Genomic DNA, 15,552 nt, shown 5'->3' with positions numbered 1-15,552 from the left:
TGTAACAGACCCTGTATATTGCAGTGGAGTAACTATGTAACAGACCCAGTGTACAGCGGTGGAGTAACTATGTAACAGACCCTGTGTTCGGAGGTGGAGTAACTATGTAACAGACCCCTGTGTCTTGCGGTGGAGTAACTATGTAACAGACCCTGTGTACTGCGCTTGTAGACAGGGAAAGCAAACTGAGGCCAAGCAGTCCTCGGGCCAGCAGAGGACAAGCTGTCTCCTCTGAAAGGTGACATAGCTTGGAGGTTTTGTGCCATGCTTGTCCATGAATTGTAAGACTGTCATAAGCATGATGAGAGAAGTGGCCTCTTTACTCACATTTCCCCCCAAACTGTAAATAAGTCCATTTTCCTTGACCAATTTCTGTTCTAATTCCTTTGGGAATATAGGGAAACTAAGGCAGTGGGCTGTGCCCTAAGGCTATGACCATATAGCACTGAACATAGTGGTAGAAAGACATGTGGTCTCATGACAGAGCTCACGTTCAGATAGGAAGGTACAATTGCTGTTTTGATTGAACGTTAAGTGTTGCAGGGCATAGACTGGATGTAAAATGGTTCATCCAAGACCCATCATAGTAGAAAAAGATTTACTGAGTAAACTGCAAGGCAGTGAGTGGGCAGGGCTAAAACAAAAGAACCTCCTGATACAGTGGGGCATGGTGCTTTGTATTTGGAAGCTGTCCTCTTTTTTGTCTGAGTTTCTATTGTTCAATTCCTGGCATGCAAATTAGGGTGATTCTGATTAGCTGATGTTTGGCTGTGGGAAGGCACTAACCCTCTCATTGGTCTCTGTTAATATGATTGGCTGTGCTCATTCATGTCATTTCTCTGCTCAAAGTTTGGCTGGAAGGAAGCAGTTGTCTTCTTCAGTGGTGTTATTAGGAGTGATTCCTGAACCATGCTCAGACCATGGAAAGTCCTTTTTGTTTGTTTGTTTGTTTGTTTTTCAATCATGCCTCCTACATTAAAGAAACAAACACTGAACAAAGATGGGAAAAACAATAACACCATGCTGAAAACAATGTTCTGCAAAGGATCATGTGGGGACTTAATTAAGCAGAATTGAAGAACTAAGGTTTAAAATTGAGTCATTGATTACATTCTTTATTTTTATCTCCTTTTCTATCATTCTATATTATTTAAATTTGTTTTTTTCTCAAAGATATTTTATATCTTTAATCAGTTGTACTTTTAGTACTTTATAGTTTTATAATTACCATAAATTTTTACTTTAAAACATTGTATTTCCTAACATTATTTTGGTAAAAAATAAATATATGTAGCATATTTTTGCTTATTTATCTTTATTCAGCTGTCTTCTAAGTAGTTTTCAATTTTAGCAATTTGTTGAATGTGATTTTTCTGTGTGGAAATTTCTATCACTAATACATATCAGTTATCCTATCTAATTTATTCAATAATGATACCTTGCATTTATTTACCCTTTTATTTGTACCAGTCTGGCAAAAAGCATGGTGATGTTATTATCAACAGTAAACTCTTGAGTTGTTCTTGATTCTAAAGTAAATGCTTTCAAACCCCTTTCATTCATAATGATATTTACTCTATGTCTTAGTTACTTTTCTATTGCTGTGATAAGACACCATGACCAAAACAACTTATAAAAGAGTTTATTTGGAGCTTATAGTTTTAGAGGGTTAGAGTCCTTGACCATTATGAATGAGCCTGGTAGCAGGCCGGCAGACATGGCATTGGGAGCAATAGCTGAGAGCTCATATCTTGATGCAACAAGTTCTAGGAAGATAGAGAGAGAGACAGAGACAAAGAGAGATAGAGATACAGAGAGAGAATGGTGCCAGTCTTTGCAACCTCGAAGCCCAGCCCCAGTAACATACTTTCTTCAATGAGACCAAAGCTCCCTAATCCTTCCCAATCAGTTCTACCAACTAGGGACCAAGTATTTAAATATATGATTTTATTGGGGCCATTATTATTCAACATACACTATAATATTTTTCTATATATTATGTATTTTTTATTTTTTGAGATTGTAGGCAGTTATATTATTTCTCCCTTCCCTCTTGCCCCTCTGAATCTTCCCATATACCTCTCCTTGCTATCTTACAAACTCATGACCTCTTTTTTTGTTAATTGCTACATACAATTATGTATATGTACATCTCTCTCTCTCTCTCTCTCTCTCTCTCTCTCTCTCTCTCTCTCTGTGTGTGTGTGCTCTGTGTGTGTGTGTGTGTGTGTGTGTGTGTGTGTGTGTGTGTGTTGTGTGAAGTATATGTATAGATATATCCCTAAGCACAACCTATTCAGTATGTGTAATGTTACTTTTATGTATGTTTTCAGGGCTGGACATTTGATTTTGGATAAGCAGAGGCTGTCTCCCATTCTCAGCATCCCTTTGTTACTTGTAGCTCTTTGTGTAGATTTGAAGCCTCCTGGGCTTTTGCCATCCTTGTTAGCATGTCTGTAAAGGCAGTGATGAGATGAGGATAAGGTATGTTTACTTGTAATATTGGACATTATAATATCAGGAATCAGTGCTTTAGAGGATCAATGATTAATGAATTCATAGTCAACAACAGCAGTTCTGTCTTTGAGAAGCAAGTATAATCTCCACTACATTCCATTACATCCCAACTCCAGTTTCCCCTCCCTGCTCACCTCCCACTCCTCTCCACCTACCTTCTCCCCAGATCCACTCCCCTTCCATTTCCTTTCAGAAAATAGTAGGCCTCCAAGAGATAACAACCAAACACAGCAAAACAAGATACAATAAGACAATCCAAAAGCCCTCATATCCAGGCTGAACAAGGAAGCCCACTAGGGGGAAAGAGTCCCAAGAGTGGAAATGAGTCTTACTTTGTTTTTAGCAATGATTGAAGTTTTAGCACAAATATTGAAGAAAGTTGGCCAAATATTTGCTATCTTTCTAGCAATCCCATGGAAGTAAACTCTCTCCCTCCGTCTCTCTCCCCCTCCCTGTGTGTGTATGTATGTGTGTATGTGTGTGCATGCATGCATGTGAGTATGTGCATGTGCAAATATGTGTATGAACATGCCACCACACACATATATACATGTGTAGTAAAAGGACAACTTGTGGAAATAGGTTCTCTCTTTCAACCACATCCTTATCTATCTTTCTGTCTGTCTATCTATTTTTCTCTGTGTGTACACACATGCACACATCCTACCATGCTTGTGTCTACATGTGTGGTTCAAAGGACAACTTAATAGAATAGATTCCGCTTTCTACCACGTGGTTCATAAGCAGTGAGCTTAGGTCATTGGGCTCAGCAGCAAGTACTTTCCACAGGAGCCATCTCACTGGCCCATCTACTCATATTTCTATAACAAATGTTGTGACAGACACTGTTGGCAATCATGGCAATTAACTTCTCTAGAATTATCATTGCTGGAGTATATAAATTATTTATTAAGTATATAGCTCAGCAAACCCATTTTCTTCTGACACATGTTTTAATGTGGTATGAAGTCTTTATTTTATCAAAACAGCTTAATTTCTGTCATCTTAAGTATCTGCAATGCATCCCCCACAAAAAACTTAAGCACACCAGTATCTAATGCAAGCTTAACATTTCTTAAATGTTCTCTGGCTTCACTCATTTGTTTATCTGCCTATGTTATTTATGTGTGTGTGTGTGTGTGTGCACAGTGTATGTGTTCATGTATGCAGGTGCATTGCCTGGGTACAGAGACCGGAAGGTAACTTAGGATGACTTGCTCTTGCTCTATTACTCTCTGTTGGATCTCTTTTTGAAACAGAAAGCCCAGCACCCCTGCAGTCTCTGCCCTCTACAGCATAAGCCACACTTTATCGCCACGCCCTACTTTTTAACGTGTGTTCTGGGATCTGAACCCCAGCCCTTGAGCTCTTGCGGCAAATACTCCACTGATCCACCTCTCCAGCCTTGAGAGCTCTGGTTTCGACATTTCACATGAGTGCCTCCACTTAAGCCAGGATGTCCACAGAAAAAAGTAACTGAAGTGAAATGGCAAAAATAAGCTCTCATCTTGCTTTCTAGAGTGAAAATATAAGTGAAAAACTGTGTGTGCTGGCCTGCTTTCCAACAGTCTTCCAGAAACTTCTATCTGTAGTCATATGGCCTGTTTGCCTTGGGACTGTGGTGAGACAGAACATCATGACCTAGGGAGGGCTGCTCAGTTTATGACAATGGAGAAGGAAGGGGAGAAAGTGTGGGACAGAGGTCCCCACATCTGCTTCAAGATCATGTGCTCATTGACAACTTCTCATTAGTCTCCTACCACAAGCTTCCACCATGTGCTAGTATCACTGGAACCGGTGGCAGTCTTAACTCATGGGTCTTTGGGGGAGGGCTCAGATCTATATGATAGCTGTTCTATAAGGGAGAGGCATGTCTTCAGAGTGAAGCTGTGTGTCTGCTGCTTCTCCATGCAGAGCCCTTCTCTGGGTGGTTCCCATGTAGTTTTACCCTTTTTCCATAGCTCTGTTATTTTACCACTTAAATACTTAGCTCCACTTACGTACAATCAAGATGCGAGTTCAAACAGCCTGTCACTTGCCAGCTTGACAAAACTACCAAAATTAGTACCCAATGTTAGTTTGGAAATTTCAAGCTGTAAATGTCATCTTGAGGCTTCTGATCTTGAGTTTTCCTGCCTTCCCAACATTGACATTTAACATCCTCTTATAACTGAATGGATCTTAATATCTCTACAATACTCCCAGATGAGAAGGGCAGTTTGGGAGAGTGACTGTATTGCTACCATTGCCTTATTTTGTTTCCTAGCCCATCCCATCTGCCCTTCCACTTCACATGCTAAGCAGCTTGAACTTTTTTTCCTGGTACCTATATCTAACCTCCCCTACCTCTGCCTTCCAGCATTCGTTCTCCACCTTCCCTGGTATCACGAGAATCTGTTTGGGAAGCTATTTCAGAAACTCTTCCCTTAAAACCCAAACACCCTCAGCAATCTTAAGACTTCACAGCCACCCACTTGCCCATCCACCGCTCTCTCCTGCTCCTATTCTAGGTCCCAACAATAGACAGCCACCTGCAGTTCTTCCGAAACTCCAAAGTAAGCAGCGTGCTTCTGGGAATCTCTACTTGCCATCCGCTTCCCATAAAATGTTCCTCACATGCTCTTGAACCAGTTGCTCTGTATTTCTCCATCAGCAGGAGTTCGTGAGGACTACTACTTCTACTCCCCATCTTTTAGGGCCTGATAGAGACTAGATGGGTGCTGAGTGAATACTGGAGGGTGAGTGAGTGAGTGCAAGCCAGACCTTCCTTGTTCTTCCTCTTGATAATGTCCTGAGCTCTGATTCCACTCCATTGTTTTCCTGTCTTCTCTCCTTTTTCCTGTCTCTTTTAGCCACCCCCGCCTCACTCTGTCTCATCCACTCAAAACAGCCCTCCAGGTTCCGACAAAGCCTCCAGTGTTGGCCCCTATAGAATCCACTTCACACCCAGACACTTTACCTTCCAGTCTATAGGCCACGTTCCCACCGCATTTCTTACCTTTCTTCCTGCCCACTCCAAATATCATCTCTCCCTTCTTTGTCTCGCTGTAGTATAATGTGGTGACACCCAGGTGTAAGGCCAGTGAATAGATAGTCAAAATAACTCCTGCCCCACAACCAGAATCAATCTTTTATCCTGCATCTGTATATTCCTTTAGACACTTCCTCCTAAATGATAGCTGCATTATGGTCTTCCTTTTACTCATAGCTTTTGGATTTTGCTTTATTCTGCATATTTGTGTCTTTATAGATGTCAATCTCCTTGATAAACAGAGCTGAATGAGTTCACCCTTCAAAGTCCTGGGCAAGCTAGGCCAGTGTGTGGGTGGTCACACTCTGTAGGCACAGAGAGAACACATGCATGGCAGATTTGGATTTGAAATCCTGTTACGTCACGAGTTACTGTAGTCTTTGTTAGTCTTTTCTCCCAGGTTCCCATCCTCTAATAGAAAGAAAAGAAAACCTAATTTACAGTATGTTTATGTAGATCAAATGCGGTAATATATGCAATGCATATAATCTAAACCAATAGCACCTGGCAGAAATGTATTAAGTATCCATTATTGCCATTGTTACTATTGCTATAGGTATGTACTATCTGGTTCATCTTCTAGTATTAATGAGCTTCTTTTAACTCTATGGCTAATTTCTAGCTGAATAAAACGGAAGCTAGAAGCTATCCATTAGCTTTACTATTAAATAGAAACCTTTTCTCATTACCTTCCAGTGTTTTATTAGTAAATTTTTTTTGGTCTTAGAACATTTTTCTGGTAATTGCGTGCTTTTTCAAGTTTCACCTGACAGAGGCTCAATTGCTGCAAGTGTTTTTGAAAAGAAAAAATTAGGAAAATGTTCAGTCCTCTCCACCCAGTTCTTTTCCACACTATTTTACAATCCAGAATATGAATTAAATTCCAAATGCTTACAGTTAGCAGAGCCAGCCATTTGTTAGTGCCCAATACACTGGAACACTGGAGGGGCTGTCTTGGCCTGGCAGGTTTCTAACACATCCTGTTTTTCATGCATTTGTTAATTTTTATTGGATATCTATGTTCTGTCAGAACCCAGACAGATGGCAGACTCAAAAATACCTGACCATTGTAGCAAAGCAAGTAATAAGGGGTTGGGATTGTAGCTCGGTTGGTGAGGTACTTGCCTAGAATGCACAAAGCCCTGGGTTAGAGCCTCAGAGCTTTATGTACCAGGTATGAGCATGCAGGAAGGCGTTGAAGGCTGAGTAGGTTCAATATCAACCTCTGCTTTGTATTGAGTCTGAGGGCAGTCTCGGAAAAGAAGTAAGAACATGGAAGTCTCCTGAGTAACTTATGAGAAGAGCGTCTAGTTCTTATTATGCTTTCATGGAGCATTAAATGATACAGTGCAGACCATTCTTTTCATTGGGTGTCTTGTGCTTCTTTTTTTCCGTTGAATTAACATCCCCAGAAAATGATTCACTGTGCAGAAATTTTCTCAGTTTTCTTCTTCCAACTGAAATAATGAACTTGTCAACAGCAACAAAATTTAGCAACAAAACCATCAAGAATTGGTCATAGTTATTTGAGGCATCGATGTCATCCCTCACACTGGGAAAGACAAAGTTAGAAACCAGCACTAGTGATCCAAGTAAGGCTCAGATTTTGACAGAAGAATGACACATTGCCAGAGACCCAAGTACTAGAGGAGGAAAGGATGTCTGTGTCTGTTGTAACAGCTAATGCTACTAGTGTGGTGTTCTTGGTCATGATGGTCAAGGCCAACCACTTACTAGGCAAATTGTCAGAGACTGTGTAATTCAGTGTTTTGAATTTCATGTATTTAAATAGATCCTATGAAGTGAGTGCAATTATTTTTATGTTTGTTTTATGGGTGGAGGAGCCAGGACTTGAACAAATAGCCTTACATTATCAGATCCTCAACCTGAAGTTGAACCCACTCTCTACTGCTAGTCCTAATGCTGCACTGATAGACTACTGACTTGGTCCCTGAGGTCAGAAAAGAACTGTTCTCTAGAACTGTAGCAGCCCCTGGACAGAGCTGGACCATCATCAATCTGACCTTATTTGAAGGGCTTTAACACAGCTCCCTTACAGAGTGACAGAAGACAATTTTGCTGTAAATTGCTTATAGCAGTGGTAGCACTTAACTGTCACAGAAAAAGGAGGAAGATAAAATGTAAGAGTAAAATACTATGTTTCTTGAAGCTGGTTTCTGGAGAATCTCCATGCCAGCCATCTCATGCCCATGTGTTATACTATAGACTAGAAAGCTAAGCAGAGGAGAATATTATCACAGTTGGTGGGTGGACCCTGGACCCTATATATTTGTTTAATATCTGTATGGCTCTGCAGCTGGGAAGACTAGCCAGCAACTCAGAGGAGTAAGACTAACAGCCTCAAAGCCCTTTTTTTAAGCAGGTATCTATCCTGCTTTAATTTGATCTTTTAACAGCTTTGCCTCAGGTTTAGCTCTTAGTATCCACTCCCTATGATTACTAGTCATTCGGTTAACACTCTGCTAGACATATTCCCTACATTTAACTAAATAATGACCTAAAATAATATAGAGGCTCATAAAGTGACTAGTGACATCATTGAGATAGTTCTGCCTAACAAAGCAAACATGGAAACAATATACCATGAACCTTACCACTGAAGTAAATCTGCCATTGGGAATATAGGATTATATACATGTGGGCAGGTGAGTGTGTGTGTGTGTGTGTGTGTGTGTGTGTGTGTGTGTGTGTGTGTGTAGTAGTAGTAGTAGTAGTAGTAGTAGTAGTAGTAGTTCATGTATATAAAATCTGTTCTTGGTAACATAAAGTATAAAATTACAAACAGAGGTAAAGTTTGATACTAAGGGAAAAAGTTAATTCAAGCATCAGTAAAAATATATTTTATTGACTTTAAGACATTTCCACATTGTAATTTCCTTGAAATAAGAAAAGCTTCTTAAATCATGGCCCTTTATAAATCCAGCCAGCCACAAATGATGCCTGAGTATAGTGTCCCTTTTAAAACATGAAAGAGGTTGTGTCATTAACATGAGAGAGATATCATTTCTCTTCATATTTCCTGACTTTGCTGTGGTTCTGTAAACTCCCGAGCTTTTTATGGACTGTATAACTATGAGATCTTCTTCCTGCTGCTGTTTTTACCTCCTCTTGAAGGACAAGGACTTCCTCTACTTTGTTCAGTCTCCCCAGCCTCTTGTTGAATCTGACAGCCATGTGTCCATCTCCAGGTCCATGTCTTACCCATGCCCTCTGATAAGACAGCTTTGGCTGAGAGGACCCCATGTCTCACTCTCAAATATCAGATCTCAGTTGTAGTGGTATTTTCTTACTTAGGTTTCCTTTGGCCATTTTATCTAAAATTTCAGTAGCCTACCATTTTCTTTCCAGTGTTAGTCTTCATTTTCCGCTTTAGCTTTTATACTAGCTGATGCTTCATATTTTATTTATTTTGCTTATAGTTTGTCTCTCCCCAGGAGAAAATAAACTCTAGGAAAAGCGAAAAGTTTTGTCTAATATCTTCACTGCTGAGTCTTCTAGTCCCAGAGGCATGCCTGGCACAGACAGGACACTTAATAAATTATTCTGAGTTTATTAACAAACCATACATATGTGAAATATGTCTCAATGTGCTTAATCTAAAGACTAAACCAATGTCATCATGCTCCAAGTTTGGTAGGAACGAGGAAGAAAAATGTAGAGATCACAGTAAGCCTGTTTAATAGAGAATGGACTGGAGGTCAGACATCTTGAGATTGTAAACTTACTTGAGTGTCCAGTGTGCTAGATATTTTTTATGTCAAATTGATACATGCTAGAGTTATCTGAAAGGAGAGACCCTTGATTGGGAAAGTTTATTCATAAGCTCCAGTAGAACATTAGTGATTGATGGGGGAGGTCCCAATCCATTATGGGTGGTGCCAACCCTGGGGGTGGACCTGGCTTCTATAAGAAAGCAGGCTGAGTAAGCTATGGTGAGCAAACCAGTAAGCAGCACCCCTCCATGGCCTCTGCACCAGCTCCTGCCTCCAGGTTCCTACGCTGCTTGAGTCCCTGTCCTGACTTCCTTCAGTGATGAACTACAATGTGGAATTGTAAGCCAAATAAACCCTTTCCTCCCCCAACTTGCTTTTTGCTTACAATGTTTCCTTACAGAAACAGTAACCCCAAACTAAGACATCCAGTTACCTAAGGAAAACTGTGTAAGTTATCTGCATATTTAAAAACATAATCTCTGTGACTATGCATGTAGTTAATTTAGCGTCTGGTTAAAAATAATTAAAAATTTCAAGCCAGACCTGAAAAGGTAAAGTGAAGGAAGAAGCCCAGTATCTTTTAACATAAACTTAAGTAGTATCACCATTAATGATAGTGATCATGAGAGTATGAGTATAATTCTTTTCCAGAGGTGTTCTATTCAGTTTTCTTTGTTTTGTAAAGAGTGAAATTGAAGCACAGGGTTTGAGATCTTATCCAAACTTCTCATGTGGCAGACCTTAGAACCATTCAACAGTGTCTACTGAATGCAGTGTGCTTTCCAATTTTAGCTACTGTGCATGGTCCGTTCCGATGACTTCCCCACCCCAAACAGCAGCTGTTTTTTTTTTTTACTTTTTTAATGTAATGGTCAGTCTATGTGGACTCAGTGAATTCTTCACGGGGTGAGACCACACCCTTCGACTTACCTTTCTCTGTGGCGTGCTTCAGCTTACAGAAGACATCGGAAAACTTGAAGACAAAGTGGAATGTGCTAACAATGCCCTGAAAGCAGACTGGGAAAGGTGGAAGCAGAACATGCGAAATGATCTCAAGTCAGCGTTTACAGACACAGCCGAGGAGAACATCCGCTACTATGAACAGGTAAGCTGTGCTTCCTGGTTAGTAAATGGGATGCTCTTGACTGTCTACCTGCCCCATTGAGAGAGTCGAGGGAAGAGTCACCGCCACAATCCAAAGCCTCCTTGGTGACTTCCTGCTAGCTTGTCGTCCCTGTCCCCCCCACACACACCCCATTGCTTATTCTGGAAGGATTTGCATTCCTCAAGAGGGTGGAATGTTCCTGATGGTTTGTTTAGTTTCCCCTTTTCTGTGTCTGTCTCATAAAGAACTTACAAAGGAAGAAAAGGAGCAGACCTTAGGAGAACAAAATCAGTCCAGGCTGCCCCTGAAGCCTTTGTTTGTGCTATCCCATAGCTAAAAAAGCAACATGGGAAAAGCAACTGATCTATGCATCTATCTATGCCAGAGTAACAGGTATTTGGGGGAAGGTGTGGTGCTTAGTTAGCATTTTTCTTTTTGAATAATCCTTTTTAAGTTTGCAACTAACTATTCCTCAAAGAAGTTACTTTCTCAAATGAATTTCATAATGTTATCACTTTTCCACCCCCACATAGTCTAAACATACTTTCCTGGAAGGATATTTAAAATTTAGGTCTCTACCATTACCTTTAACAAAAATAACAAGTATATGAAAGTGGTAGGTTAAGAAATTTATGCTGCTGGGCGGTGGTGGCGCACGCCTTTATCCCAGCTCTTGGGAGGCAGAGCCAGGCGGATCTCTGTGAGTTCAAGGCCAGCCTGGGCTACCAAGTGAGTTCCAGGAAAGGCGCAAAGCTACACAGAGAAACCCTGTCTAGAAAAACTAAAAAAAAAAAAAAAAAAAGAAAAAGAAAAGAAATTTATGCTATATACCTGCATAATTATCATTTTTAAAGTACTTTAAATTTAAAAGTTATCTGTTTTGAAAGATGATCTAATATGGACATTTTCATAAAATGAGAATTAAATGAACACTTACTATCAACCAAACATTATTCAGGAACCCCAAAGAGCGGGCATAGCACAGTCCTTTTCTCATGGAGTTAGAGTTAATATAGGAAACGGTTAAAACAAGGGATCCTAAAAATTGCAATGCATGTCTAGTACAGAAAGTCATTGCAGAGAGATCCCTAATATAAGGATGGGATGATCCTCAGAGAATAGGTTGAAGCTGAGCTCTGAATGTTGGACACCTCCACATCAAGATGTGAGAAATCAAGGTACAGGTTCCAAAAACCCATGAACAAAAATGTAGAGGTGAGAGACATATTCAAATCATTTGTCTGTGTTGGAAGTGAAGGTAGTGTTGAGCTCAAGATGAGTATATTATAAGTTTAGTCTCCTCATTCCTTCTAAGGAGGCCATAGAGTTTTTAATCTGATGATATACATTATCTCTCTCATTATTATTGATCTGGCATACATACCCTCTAAGCAATTCAAATATCTGAAAATGTCTGTAAAGCTCATGTTTGAATGATATAAAGTATTTCTCTTTAATAAATATTTTTATCCATTTTGAGACAAGGTCTCATTGTGTAGCATTATTTGGGATATTTACTGGGTTTTGTTAGGATAACTTAAAAAGACCCTGCTCAGGATATTTGTTGTCATTTCCTCAGTGGCAACATTTAACATATCTGACACATCAGTCTACCATTGTGGGATAAGGAAGTTGGCGTCCTTAAATAATCAAGAAGTCTTAATTAGTAGAAAAGCTGTGAAGGCCTAAAGATCAGCTGTGTGTTATTATCTGTTAACTTCAGCCTGTCTCAGATATATGGAGAAATGAAGTATCTCATGATCTTTTCATCCCGTTTAATTTAATCACATTCTCACAGAAATACCTCCTTTTTCTTCAACATTCACATAGATAAATCCCCAAAGGGTCTGTTCCTATTGAAGAAGATAAAATGAAGTTCACACATCTGCCTTTGGATTTACTCATGTGAAGGGAGATGATCTCAGCTTGTATGACTTCAAATTTAAATATCAAAACAAAAGACAGAGGGAAATGAGATTGTACATATGTGGAGTGGGTCTGAGTCGGACTGTAGTGATCACCATTCTGAAATATCACACCTACATTCATGAATTTGTGAGAGACATTTGACTCTGGCCTAATGGTGGATACATAAAATGTTACTCCATTATTTTCTACATGAAACCACACCCAGCTTGGCTAGTACAGGCATGCATCTGTTTGCTTCAGGGCTCTGTTCTACACAATGTGTGTCTGCAGGCACTTTCACTGCTCTGAGAACACTGAAGTGTGTTTACACAAACTAAGATGACAGGAACACCACTAGGAGGTGGAGTATTATGGGAATGCCACCAGGTGGGCACTCTGTCCTTGACTGAAGTGATGTGAAACAGGACGTGATGTACAACAGCATCCACAGGAAATCTTGCTAATGTGGTAATGTGACAGGGATGTTGAAACAGTACAATATGGCATGTGGAAGTAAAGGGAGTGGATATTTTTCACTGTTCCCCTCTAGGTAAAAAAAGACCTTGTGTTTGGTTGCTCTCAATGCTTATTATAGAGGTGGAGCACGTTTCAGAAGCCTTTGATCCTCGGGAGAAACAATGGATGAGAAGAGTGTGTTCTTTGGAACGCTTTAGTTTAGTATCAGTGAATCTACTTAGCCTTCCTATCTCCTCTTACACACTCTTTGGGGACATTGTGGCAGTGCAGTTAGTTTCAAGGTAGCTGTGGAATGACTCTGGGTTTGGACAGACTAGAAAACGGAACAATGACCTTTCGAGTGGGAAAGTAGTCTAGGGACATCACTGTTGTTTCTAAGGAGTCTACAAGCAGCGCTGATTTCCTTCACCGTTCTGTTGAAGTCCCTTTTGTCATCAGAATGCCTTTCCTTTCTTTGTCTCTAATACATCAAAGGTAGCCTGACAGTAATAAAAAGAATAGGGACTTCACCAGAGGTGCCTGAAGTTGTGCAGAGGAGTGGAGTTAGTGAAGGGATCTGAGTTCCAGAACAGCTGTCGCTCATGGCACTCTTCATACGCATCCAGGCTACCCTCAGCTGAGGACTGTAATGGTCAGCTCTGCTCTAAGTGTCACAGGAAGCATCTCCCTTGGCTTCCTCTCCAACCTCACCTCTACACCATCCCTCCCAAGCTCCCAGCAATGGAAACTTGTAATGGTGGCTTTTGTCGAGTTAAACAGGTGATAATTAAGTGATAATGAATAAATACACTTTATTCCTTTGCAAAGTTTGTTTTAGTATTACTAGTTGGTATATAAAAATCATTGTTTTATAGTCTATTGTTCTAGTTAAAAGGAAAAAGGAAAATGCATACTTACTGAAAACAAACGCATACAAATTAAATAGTTATCCTACTGTAAAGAAGAAATAAAGGTTCACAACCCTATTTCCTACAGAATAGTAGATTTGAATATATTACAGAAAAATATTGCTAGCATATCATACTAATTAAAAATGTTTATATGGCCCTTTCTTAAAGTACCCACAGGAAATACATTATTTATTTTAGGCCTTGATAATTAAAATGAATATATTTGTTTTTTCATATTTTTCAGTTTTTTTATTAATTTTCAATATAGTCATAATTTTCATGTAAATATGAATAAAAATTTCATATTTGCAAATCATCATGGGATTAGATAATTCTTTATACTTGAAATTTGGTTATCTTTTTTCTATCATAAATAATACTATTAAGATTGTTATGCTGGCACATGAATGTGAGGAGACAGTCAAGGAACAGGTACTTGTGAATAAGGACTGAGAGAACCTGGATGCCAGCATGGACTTGGATATGCTGATATGTGCCACAGAGATATATGTCACTGGAGAGCCATGTGTCCATTTTGCTAGGGGCAAGTGAACCTGTTTCACAATTTCCTGAGGAATGCTATTTTTTATCTAACAGCCAGAAATCCTTCTACAGTCCAGCTTGAATTGAGCCTAGACTCAATACTGGACCAAATCAGTGGACCTGCCCTTTTGGGAAGAAAGGGTATACCCCTTGGACCTGACATCATACAACTGCAGTCCAAACTATTTGCAAGGCTGGGACAGAAATATTTAAGCACTTGTTTAATAATAATAATAATAATAATAATAATAATAATAATAATAATAAACTCTTAAGATAATTATGAATATTAGCTGTTTAAATTTGGGTAGTATGAATTTTAAATAACCAGAGCACTGGTTACTGCATTTCAAATGCAGGCAGGAAACCTGAGGCAGAGAAGTAGGGTATGTGGCAATTAGAATTAAGGACAATGGAAATGAAAATTGACAAAGAAAATCCTATATAAGGAAACTCATTATTTTATATACTAACTTTAAAATAAATAAAAAAGAAATGACTCTACTATTATCAGTTATGAGTAGTCCACATTTATAATCATTAGATTATCCTATCTTATTTTAGAATGTCATTTTCCTCGTGTCAAATGATTTACTTAAGATCCCATTATTGCCCGGTATGGTGGCAAGCACCTTTGAATCTGAAGTAGGGGATCATCTGAGTGAAGAAAGGGAACGAGACAGATCAGGGCAGGGGACATATGGTGAACAGCTGTGGAGAGGGGACAGAATAGAACAAAGTACAGTGGCACATATGTACAAAAATGTTATAATGAAACCCAGTCCTTTGTATACTGACTTAAAAAAATCAATAACAAAAAAGATTCTGTTATCAAAGCCATGTGGTAAGCATTGCGGTAGAGCCAATTCTAAGCTCAAATCTTGCTCATACACTTAAAGTTTGTGATGGAAGAATAATGGGCATATTCACTTGACTGATACAGCTTATAGTTGGTTTTATTAAGACAGTATCTTGCTATGTAGCCCAGGATGGCTCAGAACTCACTCTGTAGCTTCAGTTGTCCTCAGAATTATGGCAATCCTCCTGCCTCAACCTCAAGTAATAGAATCACAGGCAGACACCACTACAGCTTGTGCTAATAGTTTTAATGGGCATTTATTTAAATTTGTTCTATTCAGTTGAACTGTAATGGACAGACCTGGAGAAGGAATCTGCTCTCAGTGGGCACCACAAATATTTGGGTCCACATGGACATCCAGAAGTAGGAAAGCATTTATGGTAAAATGTGTTTTCTGGGAGGTAAATGAAAATAGAAAAAAAATGTTTTGACAAGGGCACATCTATATCCAAATAAGTACTACTGCTGAAGTTTTGCTAATATCCAAA

General features: G+C 39.4%; 1 protein-coding gene across 1 annotated transcript in view; it reads left to right on the top strand.

Moving 5' to 3' along the window:
* Snx7 (sorting nexin 7) overlaps positions 1-15,552 on the top strand; it is an 82,283-nt gene that overhangs the window by 53,320 nt on the left and 13,411 nt on the right. Inside the window, exon 8 of the mRNA XM_028890155.2 lies at positions 10,235-10,387. Within this exon, the coding sequence (XP_028745988.2) occupies positions 10,235-10,387 (153 nt within the window). The remainder of the gene's footprint in view (positions 1-10,234; positions 10,388-15,552) is intronic.

This window comes from Peromyscus leucopus, chromosome 6 (genome assembly GCF_004664715.2).
Source record: "Peromyscus leucopus breed LL Stock chromosome 6, UCI_PerLeu_2.1, whole genome shotgun sequence".
Taxonomy (NCBI): Eukaryota; Metazoa; Chordata; class Mammalia; order Rodentia; family Cricetidae; genus Peromyscus; species Peromyscus leucopus.
Note: the sequence above shows the minus strand (reverse complement) of the source record. Positions and strands in the feature narration are given on the sequence as shown.